Source organism: Gobio gobio (genome assembly GCF_949357685.1).
Source record: "Gobio gobio genome assembly, chromosome: 13".
Lineage (NCBI taxonomy): Eukaryota > Metazoa > Chordata > Actinopteri > Cypriniformes > Gobionidae > Gobio > Gobio gobio.
In genome coordinates, this window is record NC_137106.1 from 4777220 (window position 1) to 4796236 (window position 19017).

Genomic DNA, 19017 nt, shown 5'->3' on the forward strand with positions numbered 1-19017 from the left:
CCGAGACCCGCCCACAAAGTTACTTGCGCTTCACGCTTTGACACTTGCGTTTCAGATCGTTAAAATAGGGCCCATTGAATCATTCATTCAAGAGATCCGTTCAAAAACACTGATTGATCCAGTAATGAAACAAGTGAAGTCTTTATGAGTGAGTCATTGAATCATTCATTCAAGAGATCCGTTCAAAAACACTGATTCATCCAGTAATGAAACAAGTGAAGTCTTTATGAGTGAGTCATTGAATCATTCATTCAAGAGATTTGTTCAAAACACTGATTCATCCAGTAATGAAGCAAGTGAAGTCTTTATGAGTGAGTCATTGAATCATTCATTCAAGAGATTTGTTCAAAAACATTGAATTATCCAGTAATGAAACAAGTGAAGTCTTTATGAGTGAGTCATTGAATCATTCATTCAAGAGATTTGTTCAAAAACATTAATTCATCCAGTAATGAAGCAAGTGAAGTCTTTATGAGTGAGTCATTGAATCATTCATTCAAGAGATTTGTTCAAAAACATTGAATTATCCAGTAATGAAACAAGTGAAGTCTTTATGAGTGAGTCATTGAATCATTCATCATTCAAAATAATTAATTCAAATTAATAATAATAATAATAAATAGATTGCAGCAATTAACATTGTGTCAGAATCTCTAGCAAATGACACTAGAGAACTAAATTTAGTTCTCTATTCAGCTCTTTATTAGGAGGAAAATCATGATTTTCAGTTTCTCCAGAATCACGCAGCTCTAGTGTTACCTAATTTTTTTTCATATTTCTGTGTTTTGAAAGGTCTCTGCTGTAGTATCTGACAATGTTTCGCAAAAAGAAGAAGAAGAGGCCGGAGATTTCGGCACCGAAGAACTTCGAGCATCGTGTTCATACGTCTTTTGACGCCAAGCGAGGGGTCTTCGTCGGCCTTCCCACACAATGGCAGAGTTTAATAGAAAACCTCCGGAGACCCAAACCAATGGTGGACCCTTCCAGGATAACACCGGTGGAGCTCAAACCAAAGAAGGTCAGAATTACATCTCGTATGTTAAGACATATCTAAAGCCCACACTGTCACTGTATGATACTTGAAATTTTTCCAGAATGGCTATACAGCTGAATAAAATTATGCTGCATTATTTTCCTGTTTAACACTGTAAAGCTGCTTTGAAACAATCTACATTGTTAAAAGCGCTATATAAATAAAGTTGACTTGACTTGACATATCCACAAACCATCAGCAACTGCATAGGACATGCTAATAGATGTAAGATCTGCTGCTGCATAAATATACATCAGAAATCCCACAGCAGATCTAGGCAGGTGGAGCTGGGGAGGTGGAGGGGTTCAGAGGACACTGAAACACTGAACCACACTATTTAAATGTTGAGCAATCTCATTGGCTGCAGGATCAGCATTGGCCAATCAGCTTGTGCCATGTGGTAATGATGTGATTGCTTGCAGACTGCATTCAGATTTTTAGGTTCTTTCAACTATTGTCTTAAAGCTTCAAAACCTTTGTGAATCATTCGGAGTGAGTATCAAACCGCCAAAGTCACATGATTTCAGTAAAAGAGGCTTCGTTATAACTGTTCTGAAATTGCAATGGTTCACCACGAGGGGGTGATGATCTCTGTGAACCCATGAACCAGTGTCTATGTGGATTTTACCTGATCTCAGATCTGTTTTATAAATTTGTAGACATTTTAATCACGTGTGCAATAAAAGAAGAGTTGTAGTTAATAGTCTCTCATTGGGCCGATTATCCAAGCTCTCCATAAAACAAACAAAACAAGCCCTGCAATCAAATCAGAAAACACATATTAACAAGACACTTCATATTTAATGGTGTCAGATGATTTGCTAACTGCATTTAATAGATAAAACTTGCAGTTGCAGGTGTTTTTGGGCTCAAGTGACCAAAAGCTTGGGAAACATTATTATTTTATTATATATTACTATAGTCTTTTGCTGTATTTACTGTTCTGACCAGCATGTGGCATTTCAGGCACTTCGAAACAGAAAGCAATTGATTCAAAGGTTCAAAAACAAGGTTCACATCACTAGTTTCTGAAGACGCATTCACTTTACAAAGCAAAGATATCTTAGCCTGGTCTTTCCAGACTCTCCTACATTTCATTTGTACAGAGAGTCTAGCCGCCCTCCATTGACAAGCGTTTACTTCCTTGAAGGCTGGTACTCTGTTGAAGTTTAAAACAAGTTTGGTACCCGACGGGTGACCCGCGAATATTGCTGAAACGGGTGAAAAACATCCTAACTGTGTCGGACACGGGTGCGGTTCTGTCACGTGCAAACGAATATATATACACAAATATATGCATATTTTTAGGAACACATCTACAAAAATATGCCTTGCCTGTATTTCAAGTTGATAAAATAGTTTCAAATCGCGCGCGATCTGCCTGCACTGCAGTCGTCGAGATGGATCTTGAGGAGTTGAAGAAAAGATAGCCGCAAATGTGGAACTTCATCGCTGAGGAAGCACGCAGATAACTGTGGTAACAAACCAAGCACAGTTCTATCGAACAGTATTTTTTAAAAGGGGACAGAACTGAATGTGCCTCGTAGAGATGATAAGGACACATAGGCTAACCATGTTTGACAGCTTCGGCTGAAGTTGTCCTTGTGTTAATGGTCGTGTAATAACTTCTGTATGCTGGCAATACATTTTTTTGTAAGTGTGTCTATAATGTGATGTGCTAAACTGATTTTATTGCGGGTGCGGGTTCTATTTTAAGCGGGTCGGGTCGGATGCGGTTTTAAGCACTGCGGGTACTAGCGAGGGCAGATTTACAAAACTCTGGTGCACGCCATCTCAGTGATAAAACCTAAAACTCGTGCATTCGGATTGTGATTTATTCACGGTTGAGGGGAGAGTTTTGTGATCGGGAACGCGCTGCTCATACTGATGGAATGATGTAAATAAAATATCTTATACTACGGGGCTGTTGAATGCTTGAATCTGATTGGCTGATGAACGTTTTGAGGTGTGCAATTATTTTCTGGGAAACGCACAGCGAATGTAGTTCCAGGCAGCTCTCTTGACCGCATTACAGTTCCATATCACTTCGCCAAATGATTTCAGTTATTTTAAATGTCTTTACAGCCTAAAACAGCAAATAACCAAAACCCACAAAGACACTGACCAATCAAATAAAAATAGTAAACAATAAGATAAAAAGGACAAATTATTTCCATGTTTTATTTCCACAAAATTACGTTTACTTATGTAAGAAACGCAAATCACTCCCGTTCTCCCGCTCTCTCACTCAAACGCGCACACACACAGTACGGACAATAGTTTAGCAACTTAAAAGCAGGTAGCGAGGTAACATTAATAAAAGGCGCTGTTCTTACAGTTCCGTATTAGTTGACGCTGTTGAAAGAGACGCAGGCTCTCTCTCTCTCGCTCTCTCTCTAATAACTCGCTGCATTAATAACTGTATTAGTCTGCTATCAGTGGCTCAAGCCTCCACAACCAGCTTTAAAATAACGTTTCGGAACCAGCAAAAGAGCCGTTGGATGAGATGCGGAAGAAATAGTCCTACTCACAATAGCGATTTAAGTACAAAAACGGACAAATCCCTTTAAATATATCATCGGATCAATGTCTTGAGATTTGGTAACCGTAGTATAAGCGGAATAATTGACTCCACTTCGCGTCGTGACCGCATCACCACCTCGGGTGTGCATTATTTTTCTAATTATTCAACAGCCCGTCGTCAATTATTCCTTACATATGCTTGGTATGATAAGAATGCTGCCGTAAATAACAGCCCAATTCAAATGTTTACGTGCTTTTCTTCTTTTTATTTTTTGAGCGGTGATGAAATATATCGCTCTTGAAAATACTTGCCAGCATTTAAAGAAATGCTAGAAATGCATCCAAATGACAGCAAAGTGCAACCGTACGGTGCTCTGCAGGGGTCAAAAAGGATATAAACAGTGAATTTTGAAGTGATATATTCTTGAAAACTCAGAAATGTGGATTCGGACAGCAATTAAATGACCACACGAGTCGACACGACCTTGTGTTTGTCTAAAGCAGTCGGTCATTCGGCCAGGGATTTTTACGCGGGTGGTGGGAGATGGACGGCAATAAAATAAGATTAGCCGCTGTAAATGACGACAATACCTTCCGACCGCACAAGAGAAACAGTTACCAGGGCTTCAGCAACTCCTTCACCACTAACGGAGCGAGCTGGAAAATCAAACTTTTCCCGGGACACAACATCATGGCCACCAACAAAACTCAGCAAAGATTGTTCTTGCTCCGGCTTTAATAACTTCTGGATATTAGGTAGCGGTGCCACAACAGACCGATTGGCTTCGCTCGCATCTTTTCTCCGCTGCCATTACTGAACTACAACTCAAACTAGCGCACGACATCAACGTCATCGTTCTCAGCCACTCCCTCTGTTCGCTGATTGGACCGGTAAAAATTTGTTCGGAGAAAACCTAAGACTATACCGCAGTCCCAGACGGAGTACTGAAGGAAAATGACAATTGAGTGGAAGTACGTAGGAGGGCGGAGCCAGGCTAAAGATATCTAGGATGTGGTGTTCAAAGGTTGTACATAGACCTCAACAGTTGACACACAAACCTCAAGAACAGTAACAATCAACAAAAGTAAAAAAGATGAGCTCTTAAAATCACAACACAAGAAATAACTTACAATAATGACAAAACAACTACACAAATGTAAGCTAGACGAGTAAAGTTTGATGATGAACTTTGAAGTTGGCTTGACAAGCCAGGTCTGGAAGTTTAAAATAACATTTGAACAGCTTGAAGTTTGAAGGTTTTACTCATAGAAAGTAAAGTGTTTTAACATGTTGCTAGCATGATTAAACACGTTGTTAAAATGTTTTAGCTGCACATTGGTAGCATGAATTAACATGTTTCTAATGTGATTTAGTATGTTGTTAACATGAATTAGCATGTTTGCTAACTTGCTTTAGCATTTTGTGAGCATGAATTAGCATGTTGCTTGCATGTTTTAACACGTTAACATGACTTTGCATGTTTTAATATTGTTAACATGAATTAGGATGATGCTAGCATGTTGTTAGCATTAATTAGCATGCCCTAAGCTAGTTGCAAGGCTTTGTTAGTGATAGATACATAGTGGATGAAGCTTGTTTTAAAATGTTAACATGACTTTGCATGTTTTGATATTGTTAACATGAATTAGGATGATGCTACCATGTTGTTAGCATTAATTAGCATGCCCTAAGCTAGTTGCAAGGCCTTGTTAGTGATAGATACATAGTGAATGAAGCTTGTTTTAAAATGTTAACATGACTTTGCATGTTTTAATATTGTTAACATGAATTAGGATGATCCTACCATGTTGTTAGCATTAATTAGCATGCCCTAAGCTAGTTGCAAGGCTTTGTTAGAGATAGATACATAGTGGATGAAGCTTGTTTTAAAATGTAAACATGACTTTGCATGTTTTAATATTGTTAACATGAATTAGGATGATGCTAACATGTTGTTAGCATTAATTAACATGTCCTAAGCTAGTTGCAAGGCTTTGTTAGTGATAGATACATAGTGGATGAAGCTTAAATTATCTATTAGAGTTATTGAATTGTACCGCATAATTTATTCATGCTCCAATCCATGTTGGGAAATCAAACCCTTAACATCTCAGCAATATTGTTCAATGTTAAACTCTTTGTTCAGAGACTAATATTTGCAAGATTCTGTTGGTCTAACAGAAAATTTATGCACATGACCCGTTAACTTATAATTATACCAGCACTTTTAATCTCAACACCCTGTCGGCAAAGCATCTTTGTTGGTTCCAATCCCAAGTTTGCCTCACTTGGGACAGGGTTTGAATTTAAGTAGATAAAACAGGTCTTAATCTTATTTCAGAGACTTACTTTCCAGGCTTTGCCGCGGTGCGTTTCCCCTCGAGGGAAGCTAACGGCACTCAGAAACACATGTTTTTTCCTCTGTCACACTGGCTTCTTATCTATCACAGGCCTCAACTAACAGCCCTGCTGTGAACACCGATTCAGAGCTCAATCCTCGGAGGGAGAAAAGATTTATTACCTCACGCTGGCAATTAATAATGATGCATGCGGTCGGCCACCACAGTGAGACTCAGGCGTAAAAACTGCAACTCCAAGCAAAAGAGCCAAGCTCTCTAACATCTAAACATCTCTGCTCTTCAGTGCATGAACATATGCTTTCATAGGGAACAGCTTGCTCTGAATAACTTCATGAATGTGATGTCAGAGTGTTTGGTGGTAAAATCACATGCATTTTGAATGATTTTTTTAAAGGGGTCATAACACACACACACACAGTTTCTGCCAGTCTCATGTTAATCTTGAGTATCTGTAGAGTAGTGTTGATCCTTCATATCTCCCAAGAGTCTTTAGTTTATCATATTTATAAAAGACAGATACACTGAACGGATTCTTTCTGAAAACAGCCAAGTCCGTGGAGGCGCGCAGTGGGCGGAGCTAAAGATTCATAAGCACACACACACACACACACACACACACACACACACACACACACACACACACACACACACACACACACACACACACACACACACACACACACACACACACACACACACACACACACACACACACACACACACACACACACACACACACACACACACACACACACACACACACACACACACACACACACACACACACACACACACACACACACACACACACACACACACACTAATGCTGGCACATTATATGCACTTACGCGCCAGTTGCCATCAAAACACACACATTTGATCAGTTTCTCTCACCGCCTGTGGTTTCCACTCATGACCGGGAACAAACACACACACACACTTGCAGAACTCCGGAAAACACAAACTGCTTCCACTGTTCCCTTAACGCTGGGTTATCCCGCCCTTTATGATGTCACACAGGGCCATACTCGAAAAAAAAAAAGTTCTGAAACTTGTTTGAATCCTGAAGGAGTGTATTTGCCACAGAAATACTCCGTCATACGTCCAACTCGTGTTTTGAAATGTTGTCCATGTTTAGCATGAGAATCAACTCTAACAGTGTCAATAAGTCAGAATGCAGGAAATAGCATTAGACCCCCCCCCCCCCCCAACAAAGATACATTTATTTACTATAAAATGTAAAGTCAAAATGGGCTCTGCACCTTCATTTGTGGATGTTGTTAGACATCCGTTGTCCTTTCTCTTCTCCTTATTTTCTCTCTCTGTCTGTTGGTGAATACGTGCCCTGAGCTCGTGTCACTTCTGTCAAACCTCTGTGAATAAAGCACATGACAGCTGTCAGTAAATACTGCAAATATAAAATACAGACACATGAATGTCATATCTTTTCTGAGAAGTATAAGCATTGTGTGCTGTGGCCTCAGTGTATAATTTATTGGGTCATTCTTAGGAAGCAGTGCCATTTGTGCCTGTTTTTGTTATTCTTTTTAGTCATCATAATAAAAATTGAGCTGCAAAAATGGCATTTCTGCAAATCAGATGGACAAATGCATATCATTTGTATTTTTACCTTTCACATTTTTTGCTGTTTACATTCGTCACACCCTATGCATTTTAAAATGTTTTTTTCTTTGCTTTGGTCTTTATTTGCAAGAAAAGAAATCTGTACATCCATCCATTCAGCAGAAATTACATTTTTGAAACTCACTTTTCTTTTTTTATTATAATGGGAATAAAACAGCAACAAAACCATTGTTGGGGGTAACGCGCGAGTTACTTTTTCAAATAAGTAACAAATTGCGTAATCAGATTACTTTTTTAAGGAACTAGTAAAGTAACATTACTCTTGAATTTACAACAAAATATCTGTTACTTTTCCAAAGTAACACATGTAAACAGATTACTTTTTCAAGTAATTAGTAAAGAAACACATTACTTTTGAATTTACAACAAAATATCTCAGTTACTTTTTCAAATAAGTAACACAAGTTATGTAATCGGATTACCTTTTCAAGTAACTAGTAAAGAAACACATTACTCTTGAATTGACAACAAAATATCTCAGTTACTTTTTCAAATAAGTAACGCAAGTTACATAATCTGATTACTTTTTCAAGTAACTAGTAAAGTAACATTACTTTTGAATTTACAATAAAATATCAGTTACTTTTCCAAAGTAACACACATTATGTAATCAGATTACATGTTTAAGTAATTAGTAAAGTAACACATTATTTTTGAATTTACAACAAAATATCAGAGTTACTTTTTCAAATAAATAACGTAAGTTACATAATCAGATTACTTTTTTAAGTAACTAGTAAAGTAACATTACTTTTAAATTTACAAAAAAATATTGGAGTTAATTTTTCCAATAAGTAAAGCAAGTTATGTAATCAGATTACTTTTTCAAGTAACTAGTAAAGTAACATTACTTTTGAATTTACAACAAAACATCTGTTACTTTTTCCCAATAAGTAACGCAAGTTACGTAATCTGATTACTTTTTCAAGTAACTAGTAAAGAAACACATTACAACAAAATATCTGAATTACTTTTTCAAATAACCCGTCATATAATCAGATTACTTTATCAAGTAACTAGTAAAGTATCATTCATTTTGAATTTACAACAAAATATCTGAATTACTTTTTCAAATAAGAAACACCAATTAGTTGTTTTCACTATGTATTGATTGTCAGCTCTACCTGTCCCAATGCTGAGAGAAATCAGTGGCCTTGTGTGTGGACATGATGCTGATTTTAGTTCTAGACTCAATGTGAGCAGGCATTTACTCATCACTCTTGCACAAACACTGATTCAGTATTCCTCAAAATTAATAGAAACAGTGAAATGCAAACTCAGAATATTACCCAAACCTGCAATAATTAAGTAGGTTAAATAAAACAAATATACTTTATGTATTTAATCTCACTTTACTTACCTGTATCTTTGCTGCTGATCTTGATGATCCAATTGAACCATACGAATAAGCGAAAAAGACAACATCACATTTGTGTATCGTGTGCTGAAGAGTGTTGAACTTTCTTCTTCTGTGGTCCAGAATGGCAGCACAGCTGAAAGGTTTGTTTGAGTGGCGCCATCTACTGTACAGGTGTGAATTTGCATTTACTTCACCCTGAGGATTATTCATTTAATTTTTGTTGTAAAAGGGCCTTTAATTTTGCCAAAGAAAACAGCCAGGCACAAGAAGAGCTTCAGACCATCTCTCATGGACAGTGAAATGCCAAAACATGTGCAATAAACAACACTATTTATACTTATATGTATTATATTTCATTATTTAGCATACCTCTTATTCACATTCCCTTGCATCTGTTTATACCTGTACATTGTCTATTTTGTATATTGTGTATCTTTGTATAAAGGTATTTATAAAAGTTACTTTGCATAAAAAGTAACTAAGTAACCTAATTAGTTACTTTTTAGGGAGTAATGCAATATAGAGTAACACACTACTTTTAAAAGTAACTTTCCCCAACACTGAACAAAACAAAAAACACTTTATAACAATCAAATACTAATAAGAAAATATACATTCATATCATCTGTAAATGAAGGCGACATAAATGGCACCATGAAAAATGAACAAAACAGGCTCTTTTTTTACTTTATTTGCAAGAACAGAAATCCTCAGATAGCTCAGACGAGTCATTCAGTGTTTCTCAAACACAAATCAGCCAGAAATAGACTCCTTAGAGGAAAGTGCGATTTTGAGTTCATCCGCACCCAGGTGAATTCACACGCTCTTTAAATAGCGCAGAGTTTCAGTTCGCATTAATCATAAACTGCCTCTCCTCTTCCCCAGACCATCGTGCGAGGCAGTATGATCGGCCACGGAGACTACATCTCAGCCATGCTGTCCGACATGAGCCGTCTGTCTGTCACCAGCTCCAACTCCCTGCGCAAGAGCAGCCCGTCGGCACGCAAGAGAGCGCAGTCGCTCGGCCGCCTGGGGGAAGTCAATGAGGCTGACGCCTATCAGTACGAAGGACTGGACGAGGTCGAATCGCACTGGGGCGACAAGTCGCGAAACATCCACAGCGAGAGCGGCACGCCGTACATGGGCCTGAAGAAGAGCATCACGCTACAGCCCAACGGCGTCCTGCCCAGGGCCAAATCCACCTATGAGGTCAGCATGAGCTCTCTGGAGAGGCCTCCACCCCCTCCGGCCCTTCCGGCCCCTCCGCCACCCCCCATCCCCGTCCCTCCGCCGCCCAGATCCATGTATCTGGGTGGAGATATCGGGAGCCCCACCGAGAGATTCATGATGAGACGAGAGTTTCCCATCGTGTTCGCACACAACCAGAGGCCCATCACCTGTTTCTACAGCCCCACGATGCCCATGCAGCAGCCGCACGGAGACAATCTCACTCCAGACATGAGGACAGCCAACCGACTGCTGGTCCACCCGCAAAACAGCCCAGGGAGACCATACTCCTCATATGACCTGAAGGTAAACACAAGTCTGTGCCCAACAGGCTCCTTTATGGCAGTGCAAATATTACATTTTTCCTTTATAGTTCAAATCAAAGCAAGTCACCGTCATTTCTATAGTGCCTTATACAATACAGATTGTTTCAAAGCAGCTTCACATCAACAAACATTGATGAAATTATAGCGGCAAGGATCCAAAGGGGCCAAGCACAAAGAACACGGCAAGTCATGCCATCATGGCTGGGAGCATCAGACTAACTGCAACAATGAGCAATTAAAGACATATTAAAGGGTTAGTTCACCCAAAAATGAAAATTCTGTCATTAATTACTCACCCTCATGTCGTTGGACACCCGTCAGACCTCCGTTCATCTTCGGAACAGAAATTAAGATATTTTAGTTGAAATCTGATGCCTCTGAATGCCTCCATTGGCTCAGTGGTACTCTACACTCTCAAGACCCTTAAAAGGCACTAAAGACGTCGTTACAAAGTCCATCTCACTACAGTGGTTCTACAATAACTTTATGAATCGGCGACAATAGTTTTTGTGCGCAAAAAAACCCTAAATAACGACTTACATAGTGATGACGATTTCAAAACAAAGCATCATGAAGCTTCGAAGCGTTATGAATCACTGAGCCGAATGATGATTCGGATCGCGTGTCAAACCGCCAAACTGCTGAAATTTGGCGAATCAAACCGCTGAATCGACTCACTGATTCATAACGCTTCGAAGCTTCATGATGCTTTGTTTTGAAATCGTCATCACTATATAAGTCGTTATTTAGGGTTTTTTTGCGCACAAAAACTATTGTCGCCGATTCATAAAGTTATTGTAGAACCACTGTAGTGAGATGAACTTTGTAACGACGTCTTTAGTGCCTTTTAAGGGTCTTGAGAGTGTAGAGTACCATTGAGCCAATGGAGGACTTTCAGAGGCATCAGATTTCAACTAAAATATCTTAATTTCTGTTCCGAAGATGAACGGAGGTCTGACGGGTGTCGAACGACAAGAGGGTAAGTAATTAATGACAGAATTTTCATTTTTGGGTGAACTAACCCTTTAATGGTTTCTCCCTGGTTTCTCCCAAGGTTTATTTTTCTCCATTAGGTCACCTAATGGGGTTTTGGTTTCCTTGCCACTGTTGCCTCTGGCTTGGCTTGCTCAGTTTGGGACACTACATTTTTCAACTAAACATCGAAATAAATCTAATTAATAAACTAAATTAACCATATAAACTAAATTACTGATCTAATTATTGATCTAAAGCCCACACTGTCACTGTATGATAATTGAAATGAACTGATGACATCAGCGTTTTCTCCAGAATGGCTATACGGCTGAATAAAATTATGCTGCATTATTTTCCTGTTTAACACTGTAAAGCTGCTTTGAAACAATCTACATTGTTAAAAGCGCTATATAAATAGAGTTGACTTGACTTGACTTGACATATTAAGATGATTTCAGGCAAAATGGCTGAAAATTCACAAATACAGTCACTAGTCAAATTATTTAATGGCTTATTACTTTCGACCAATAGGTAGCGCTGTGACCAAATTGATGTGGCGTGGTCAGTGTGAGGTGACAATGGCACATGCCATGTTTGGTGTCAATATGCCAAAGCATTGCAGAGATACAACCTCAGAGTTGTTTTGGCATAATGCCATCAACTTACAAAAATGGTTTCGCCTATTAGCTATGTTTCCATCCAAAGTTGCGAATGTAATTTATGCGCAAAAATGCAATATGCATAAAACATTTGCGAATGTCGAGGAAGAGAACACACGAGTCGAAGAGAACATAATCGTCACTTCCTGATAAACTACCGCTAAAAAATAACATAGGAGAAGCCACCATATATAATCATTTTCCTATATAATAAATGATTTGCATCTCAGAGAAACTTGTGCGTCTCAATAAACTTGTTGTCATGCTTTCAGAGGCAGATGTGCTGTTTGGGAATGCAGTCATGTAAGAAAGGAGTGAAATATATCTTTGACAACAGACTTCTGAATGACCAAAATAGCATTTCAGATGTTTTGCAAACAAGATTTTTCCGCTGGTTACTACAGTTACGCTGTTACATCGCGAAAGTCACATGATTTTTTTAATGCGTGTCAAGGAATTTATTTGATAATGTATTTCCATCGTAGTTTATGCGCATGTTTTCGTATCGGATAGAAAATGTATCCTACTCAAACGAGCGCACAATTTTTTTATGCGCATTTTTAGAATCTATGCGCATCTTGGCGTTTCCATTCAGCATTTTTTGATGCGATATCCCAAAATGCGCATAAAAATAGGTGGATGGAAACATAGTTAATGACACTAAATTCATAACTTTTTGCCGGCATGGTCTGTAGATGATATGATTTTGGTGAAAATCACACCTGTCTGGAAGTTTCTAGTATGCCTAATAAGACCTTGATTAGCTGGTACAGGTGAGTTTAATTGGGGTTGGAGCTAAACTCTGCAGGACAGTGGCCCTCCAGGAGCAGGATTGGACACCCCTGGTGTATATGATACAAATGTTGTATTTTTTGACCAGTTTTAAAGTTTTACTACATTTTCTTTCTGGAATCCACCTTGAAATCCTACCCCCTGTTGGGATCAGGATAATCCTGTTTTTTTTTTATCAAAGTTATCCAAATCCTACTGACAAGTTTTGAACAACACAAACTGAAGGTTTGATCCAGATTAAAACTAGGATTGGATTCCGTGATCTAATCTGATTTAAGATTCCTTCTTTCCCTTTTGAACAACCCATTTGATCCAATCCGATAACCAAAATCCGTTGAACAACTGGCCCATGATGATTTGCTCTGATTTAAAAATCACAGGATATTTATTGAATGTAAATTTTATTCAGCAAGGATGCATCAGAGATGTATAAAGTACTAGAGACACAGACTTGAGTAAAAGTTCCTTATCAAAAAAGGGACTTGAGTAGAAGTTGAAGTGCTCTTTAAGCACCACACTTAAGTAGAAGTACTAAAGTATTCAACATTTTTTGTACTTAAGTATTGCAAGTTTATTTTAAAATGTACTACTCAAGTACTGAAAGTAAAAGTACAAGTATTGTGTTATGTAGTTATTAAAGAAAGTAGTCAAAAGTTTGAACATCATATTGTTTTTATTATTTCAAATGATTAAGCTAAAGGACAATCACAATGTTGGTAGGTAATTTTTCTACATATTGTCATATAAATAACCTGAAAATACTGTAGTTCATTAAGATTAAATCTTACTATAACCACTCTTACTAAAAAAAATGGGGTAAGCACACTTATATTCTCATTTCAAGAGGTGTTCTGAGTAAATTGTTTGTTTGTAACACTTAACAATATGGTTTGATTTGTTAACATTACATTAGTTAATGTATTAGACTAATAACTAACATGAACTAACCATGATCAATACATTTGTTAAGCTACTGTATTTATTAATCTTTGTTAATCTTAGTTAATAAAAATACAGCTGTTCATTGTTTGTATATGTTTGTTACAACCGCTAGGGTTCAGCCGTAACAGAAAAAGGAAGAGAGTCCACACCAGAGAGAATTCTAAATAATAAGTTTTTATTTACAAAAATAAGGGTTTAGCGTCAGGGGTAGACAAGGCCAAAATAACAAACAAAACAAACTTCTTTTAGAAACTAATTTACCTATAACAAAAATAAAGAAAACAAAATACAGTTAGCTTCCCTATCTCCCTTTAACATAAACAAGGTTCAAAATGAGGTATAAATAAATTGGCGTCAAACCCCCTACATCCCTTAAGTAGACAAAACAATGTTTAAAGAAAATAGATATAACATTGAGTGGCAAATAAATCAAGATATATTACCAGGTCAAAAATCAAACAAACAAACAAACATCAGGAAAAAACTGGAAAATCAAGGCTCACCAAATAAACAAACACTTCATAGTTTCACAGAAATACTATCAATCTCTCTGATAAGACTCTCTAATTCAAACGAAGCAAAAAAAAACACGACGTACGACGACAAACAGAATGTCATGAAGACCGACGGCACAAAATGGCATGAAGCCCTGAATGAGTGTTTGGGGCGGTCCTTATATCTGGATCAGGTGCTTGGCTGGACCAATCACAGTCTTCGGGTGATTAATAGATGAAACACCAATCTGCAACACAAACATACATCTACACACAGAGATAGACCGTATACACAACTAGTTGATAAAATAAAACTTCAAGATCATAACACCCCCACCCATAAAATAAAACACACCGTTTTACTGGTGGACACGGGATAGTGAATCAGCTATCACATTTTCAATACCTCTCTTATGCGAAATCTTCATATTGTAACTTTGACAGATAAGGGACCATCGCATTAAACGATGATTGGAATTACACATCTGTTGAAGAAACGTAAGAGGATTATGGTCAGTAAAAATGGTAACTGGGTGTACACTTGAACCGACATACACTTCGAAGTGTTGTAAGGCGAGGATCAATGCGAGAGCTTCTTTCTCTATGGTACTGTAGTTCATTTGATGTTTGAGGAACTTCTTAGAAAAGAAACTAATCGGATGACTCAAATCATCTTCACCGGTCTGTAATAACACAGCACCGGCACCAGTGCCACTAGCATCAACTTCAATCTGGATTGGTTTTTCAAAATGGGGTGCAACAAGTACAGGGGTACTACAGAGCAAAGTTTTCAGAGCGTCAAAAGCTGATTGACATTCAGAAGTCCACTTGAAAGATACTGCTTTACTCAGTAATTCAGTGAGAGGCCTAGCAACATCAGAAAAATTCTTACAAAAACAACGATAATAACCCGTCATTCCTAAAAATCGACGGAGTTCCCTTCTTGATTTTGGAATCGGAAAATCGAGGATGACCTGAACCTTTGAGTTCAAGGGACGAACTTGACCACTACCGACTTCTTTACCTAAATAGGTGACTGTGGCACAACCGAATTCACATTTCGCTAGATTCAAGGTAAGACTAGCATCTCTAAGACGTTTGAAGACTTCCTCTAAAGTTTTAAGATGTTCTTCCCAAGTGTTAGCATAACACACAACATCATCTAAATAAGCTTCACACCTTGACACATTGGCTAACACGACAGACATTAAACGCTGAAAAGTTGCTCCAGCATTTCGAAGGCCGAAAGGCATTACCCGGTATTGTAGAAATGCATCAGGGGTAGCAAAAGCCGAAATTTCGGACGCTCTTTCCGTGAGCGGCACCTGCCAATAACCTTTTAGCAGATCGAGTTTAGTCACAAATTTAGCATTTCCCACACGATCTACACAATCTTCCATGCGTGGAAGTGGGAAAGAATCAGCCTTAGTTAATATATTCACTTTTCTATAATCTGTACAGAACCTTGAAGTACCATCTGGTTTGGGAACCAGAAGACAAGGTGAACACCATGGACTAGAACTAGGAACTGCCAAGCCGTTTTCAAGCAAATACTGAGTTTCTTGCCTCATCAGTTCTCTCTTAAGTGGGTTAACTCGATAAGCACTTTGTTTCACGGGTGCATGTGAATCGACATCAATGTCATGTTTTAACACGTGAGTTGTAGTAGGCGAGTCACTAAACAAAGTCGGATACCTCTCAATCAAATGTGTGATGTCAGCCTGGGCAGACACGGACAAATGCAACACTTTTGCAGAAAAGTTTAACAGAGTTTCAGAATTTGGTAACCGAGCAGTCGAAAAGGCGGCACTACTCATCTTCAAACCATCAATTTCTGGGGAATATTCTGAGAGTGATACATTAGCTGGGACGACAGTTACAACAGGAACTTTAGTCTCTGAGTTAGAGCGTGTCACATAGGCTTTCAGCATATTAATATGACAGACTCGGGACTTTCTCTTGCGATTTGGGGTGTCAACAACATAATCAGTTTCACTCAGTTTCTCTTTAATCTCGTAGGGACCAGAAAATTTTGCCTTAAGTGCCGAACCCGGCACAGGAAGTAAAACAAGAACTTTGTCTCCAATTTGAAACGAGCGTTGTACAGCTTTTTGATCATACCTAGCTTTCATTTGCTCTTGGGCAGAATCAAGAGAGCGTTTTGCCAGCAGGCATACTTTATGCAATCGCTCACGAAACAAACTAACGTAATCTAAAACATTCTGAGTGGGAGACGGATGGTCAGAAGAAAGAAATTGCTCTTGCAAAATCCTTAATGGACCACGCACAGTGTGCCCAAAGATCAATTCAGACGGACTAAAACCGAGAGAAGCTTGAGTTGTGGTTCGAATTGCAAACAGTAACAATGGAATTTCCTCATCCCATTCCTTCTGTTGTTCAACACAAAAAGTTCGGAGCATGGACTTGAGAGTTTGATGAAATCGTTCGATAGCACCTTGAGACTGAGGATGATACGCACTAGATACTTGATGCTTAATGTTTAATTTTTTTATTACTTTGGCGAACACTTTAGACATGAAATTGGTTCCTTGATCAGACTGAATGTATTTCGGAATTCCAAAAGTAGTACAGAATTTAACAATCGCTTTGACAATTGCATGAGCCTTAAGTGAACGTAGTGGTATCGCTTCAGGATACCTGGTCGACGTACACATTAAAGTTAACAAGTAGGAATTTCCAGATTTAGTTTTGGGTAACGGCCCAACACAATCAATCAAAATCCGCTCAAATGGTTCACCAAGTACAGGTATCGGTTTCAATGGCGCTGGGGGAATGACCTGATTGGGCTTACCAGATAACTGACACGCGTGACAAGATTTACAGAATTTAGCAACGTCAGATTTCATTGCAGGCCAAAAGAAATGCTTCAACAAACCATCATATGTTTTCCGAACACCTACGTGACCGGAAAGCTCATGGTCATGTGCCACACTCAGCACTTGTTCGCGAAAGGGTTTTGGAACGACGACTTGAACAACAGTGCCCCATTCATCCTTGACATGTGGAGACCACTTGCGCATAAGAACGCCGTCTTCAAAGTAGTAAGCCACGGGATGCTCTGGCAAAACGGTCGGCTCGACAACAGCTGCAACACAGTGAAACAGAGTTTGATCGGCACGTTGTGCCTCAATTAACATAGCTTTCCCAAATGGCAAATCAACATTAGGAAGTGCACACATTTTTAATTCAACTGAATCAACATTTTCCTTTGTCTCAGCAGAATTATCATCACACAAAAAAGTTTTGGACAGATCCACAGAGTCTTTAAATTTCTCAGCTTGAGCTCGCGTCACTACACAGGTACTAAAAACATCAGGAAACTCTCTCTCTAGCACATCTTCGTCAGGTGAAACAGGCACATCCATCACTTCAGGTAAACAGAACACTTTGTCACCTGCCAGATCATTTCCCAAAATGAGCGATACACCTTTAACAGGTAATTCAGTCCGAACAGCCAGTCTAACATTCCCCAAAACAATCTTAGAGCGCAAAAAGACATTATGCAAAGGAACTTTTACTACTGAAAGATCAATGCCTTGAACTAGTACATTGGTACCACAATTTGACTGTTCTGAAAATCGCAGCACACTCTCTAAAATAAAGGATTGCGCAGCACCTGTGTCACGGAGCATGCGAACAGGTTTCCTTTCTAATTCAGCTTCGTCAAGTGAAACAACACCATCAAAGATGAACGGCTCAAAAGTAGATTCAGTGGCTGTGTTCGAAGAGATCGGTTCGGAAGAAAAGATAGGTCGTTCAACTAATGCGACACTTTTAGAAGTGTTCGCTTTCTTGCCAGATTTACGTTTCAGAACAGGACAAGCAGCAATAAGATGCCCCACCTCATGGCAGTAAAAACATTCACGACTTTCACTTCTGTCTGCACTTGAAACGTTCTTAGGCATCACTGTGACATCCTTAGAACTGTGAAATCGATCAGGGAAATTAAGCTTTGCAGCTGAAAATATTACTTTATGAGTAAGCACGAACTCATCAGAAAAAACGGCAGCATCAGAAAGAGAAGACACTTTCTGCTCATTTAAGTAAACCACGATTTTCTCGGGTAAACAATTCTTAAACTCCTCCAACAACATTAGCTCCTTAAGCTGCTCAAACGTAACTACTTTGTTTGCCGTGCACCACTTATCAAACAAATTTGCTTTGTCTCTCGCAAATTCTACATAAGTTTGACTAGAGGTTTTCATATGACTACGGAACTTTTGTCGGTACGCTTCGGGAACTAATTCATAAGCACGCAAAACGGCAGTCTTCATTACATCATAATCAAGGCTTTGTTCAAGCGTTAATGCCGAACAAACTTCTTGTGCTTTGCCAACAAGTTTACATTGCAATAACAGCGGCCAAACGTTACGCGGCCACTTTAACGTGGCGGCAATTCGTTCAAACACAGTGAAGTAAGTGTCAACCTCGCTTTCTCGAAACAGTGGAACTAGTGAAATTTGGCGACTAATATCAAATTCAGGTGGACTTACTTGTGGGTTGCGTCGTGGTGCAGGGATAGGACTCGGAGTGGAAACGGCGATGGGTGACGACACAGGCACGCTTACCCCAAGCGCATCAGCAACTGAGGGGTGAACAGATGATTTAGTTTTGAGTTCAAGCTCCAGCTCTTTGAGCCTGATATCTCTCTTGGTTTCAA

The 19017-nt window shown here is 38.8% G+C and overlaps 1 protein-coding gene across 1 annotated transcript in view; it reads left to right on the forward strand.

The window, feature by feature from the left end:
- Nucleotides 1–814: 814 nt before the first annotated feature.
- The window catches only part of pak6 (p21 (RAC1) activated kinase 6), a gene marked incomplete at both ends in the record, with an annotated part of 42803 nt that continues 24600 nt past the window's right edge, over nucleotides 815–19017 (forward strand). The window contains 2 exons of the mRNA XM_079832703.1: nucleotides 815–1018; nucleotides 9807–10454. Coding sequence (XP_079688829.1) covers nucleotides 815–1018; nucleotides 9807–10454 — 852 coding nt within the window. The remainder of the gene's footprint in view (nucleotides 1019–9806; nucleotides 10455–19017) is intronic.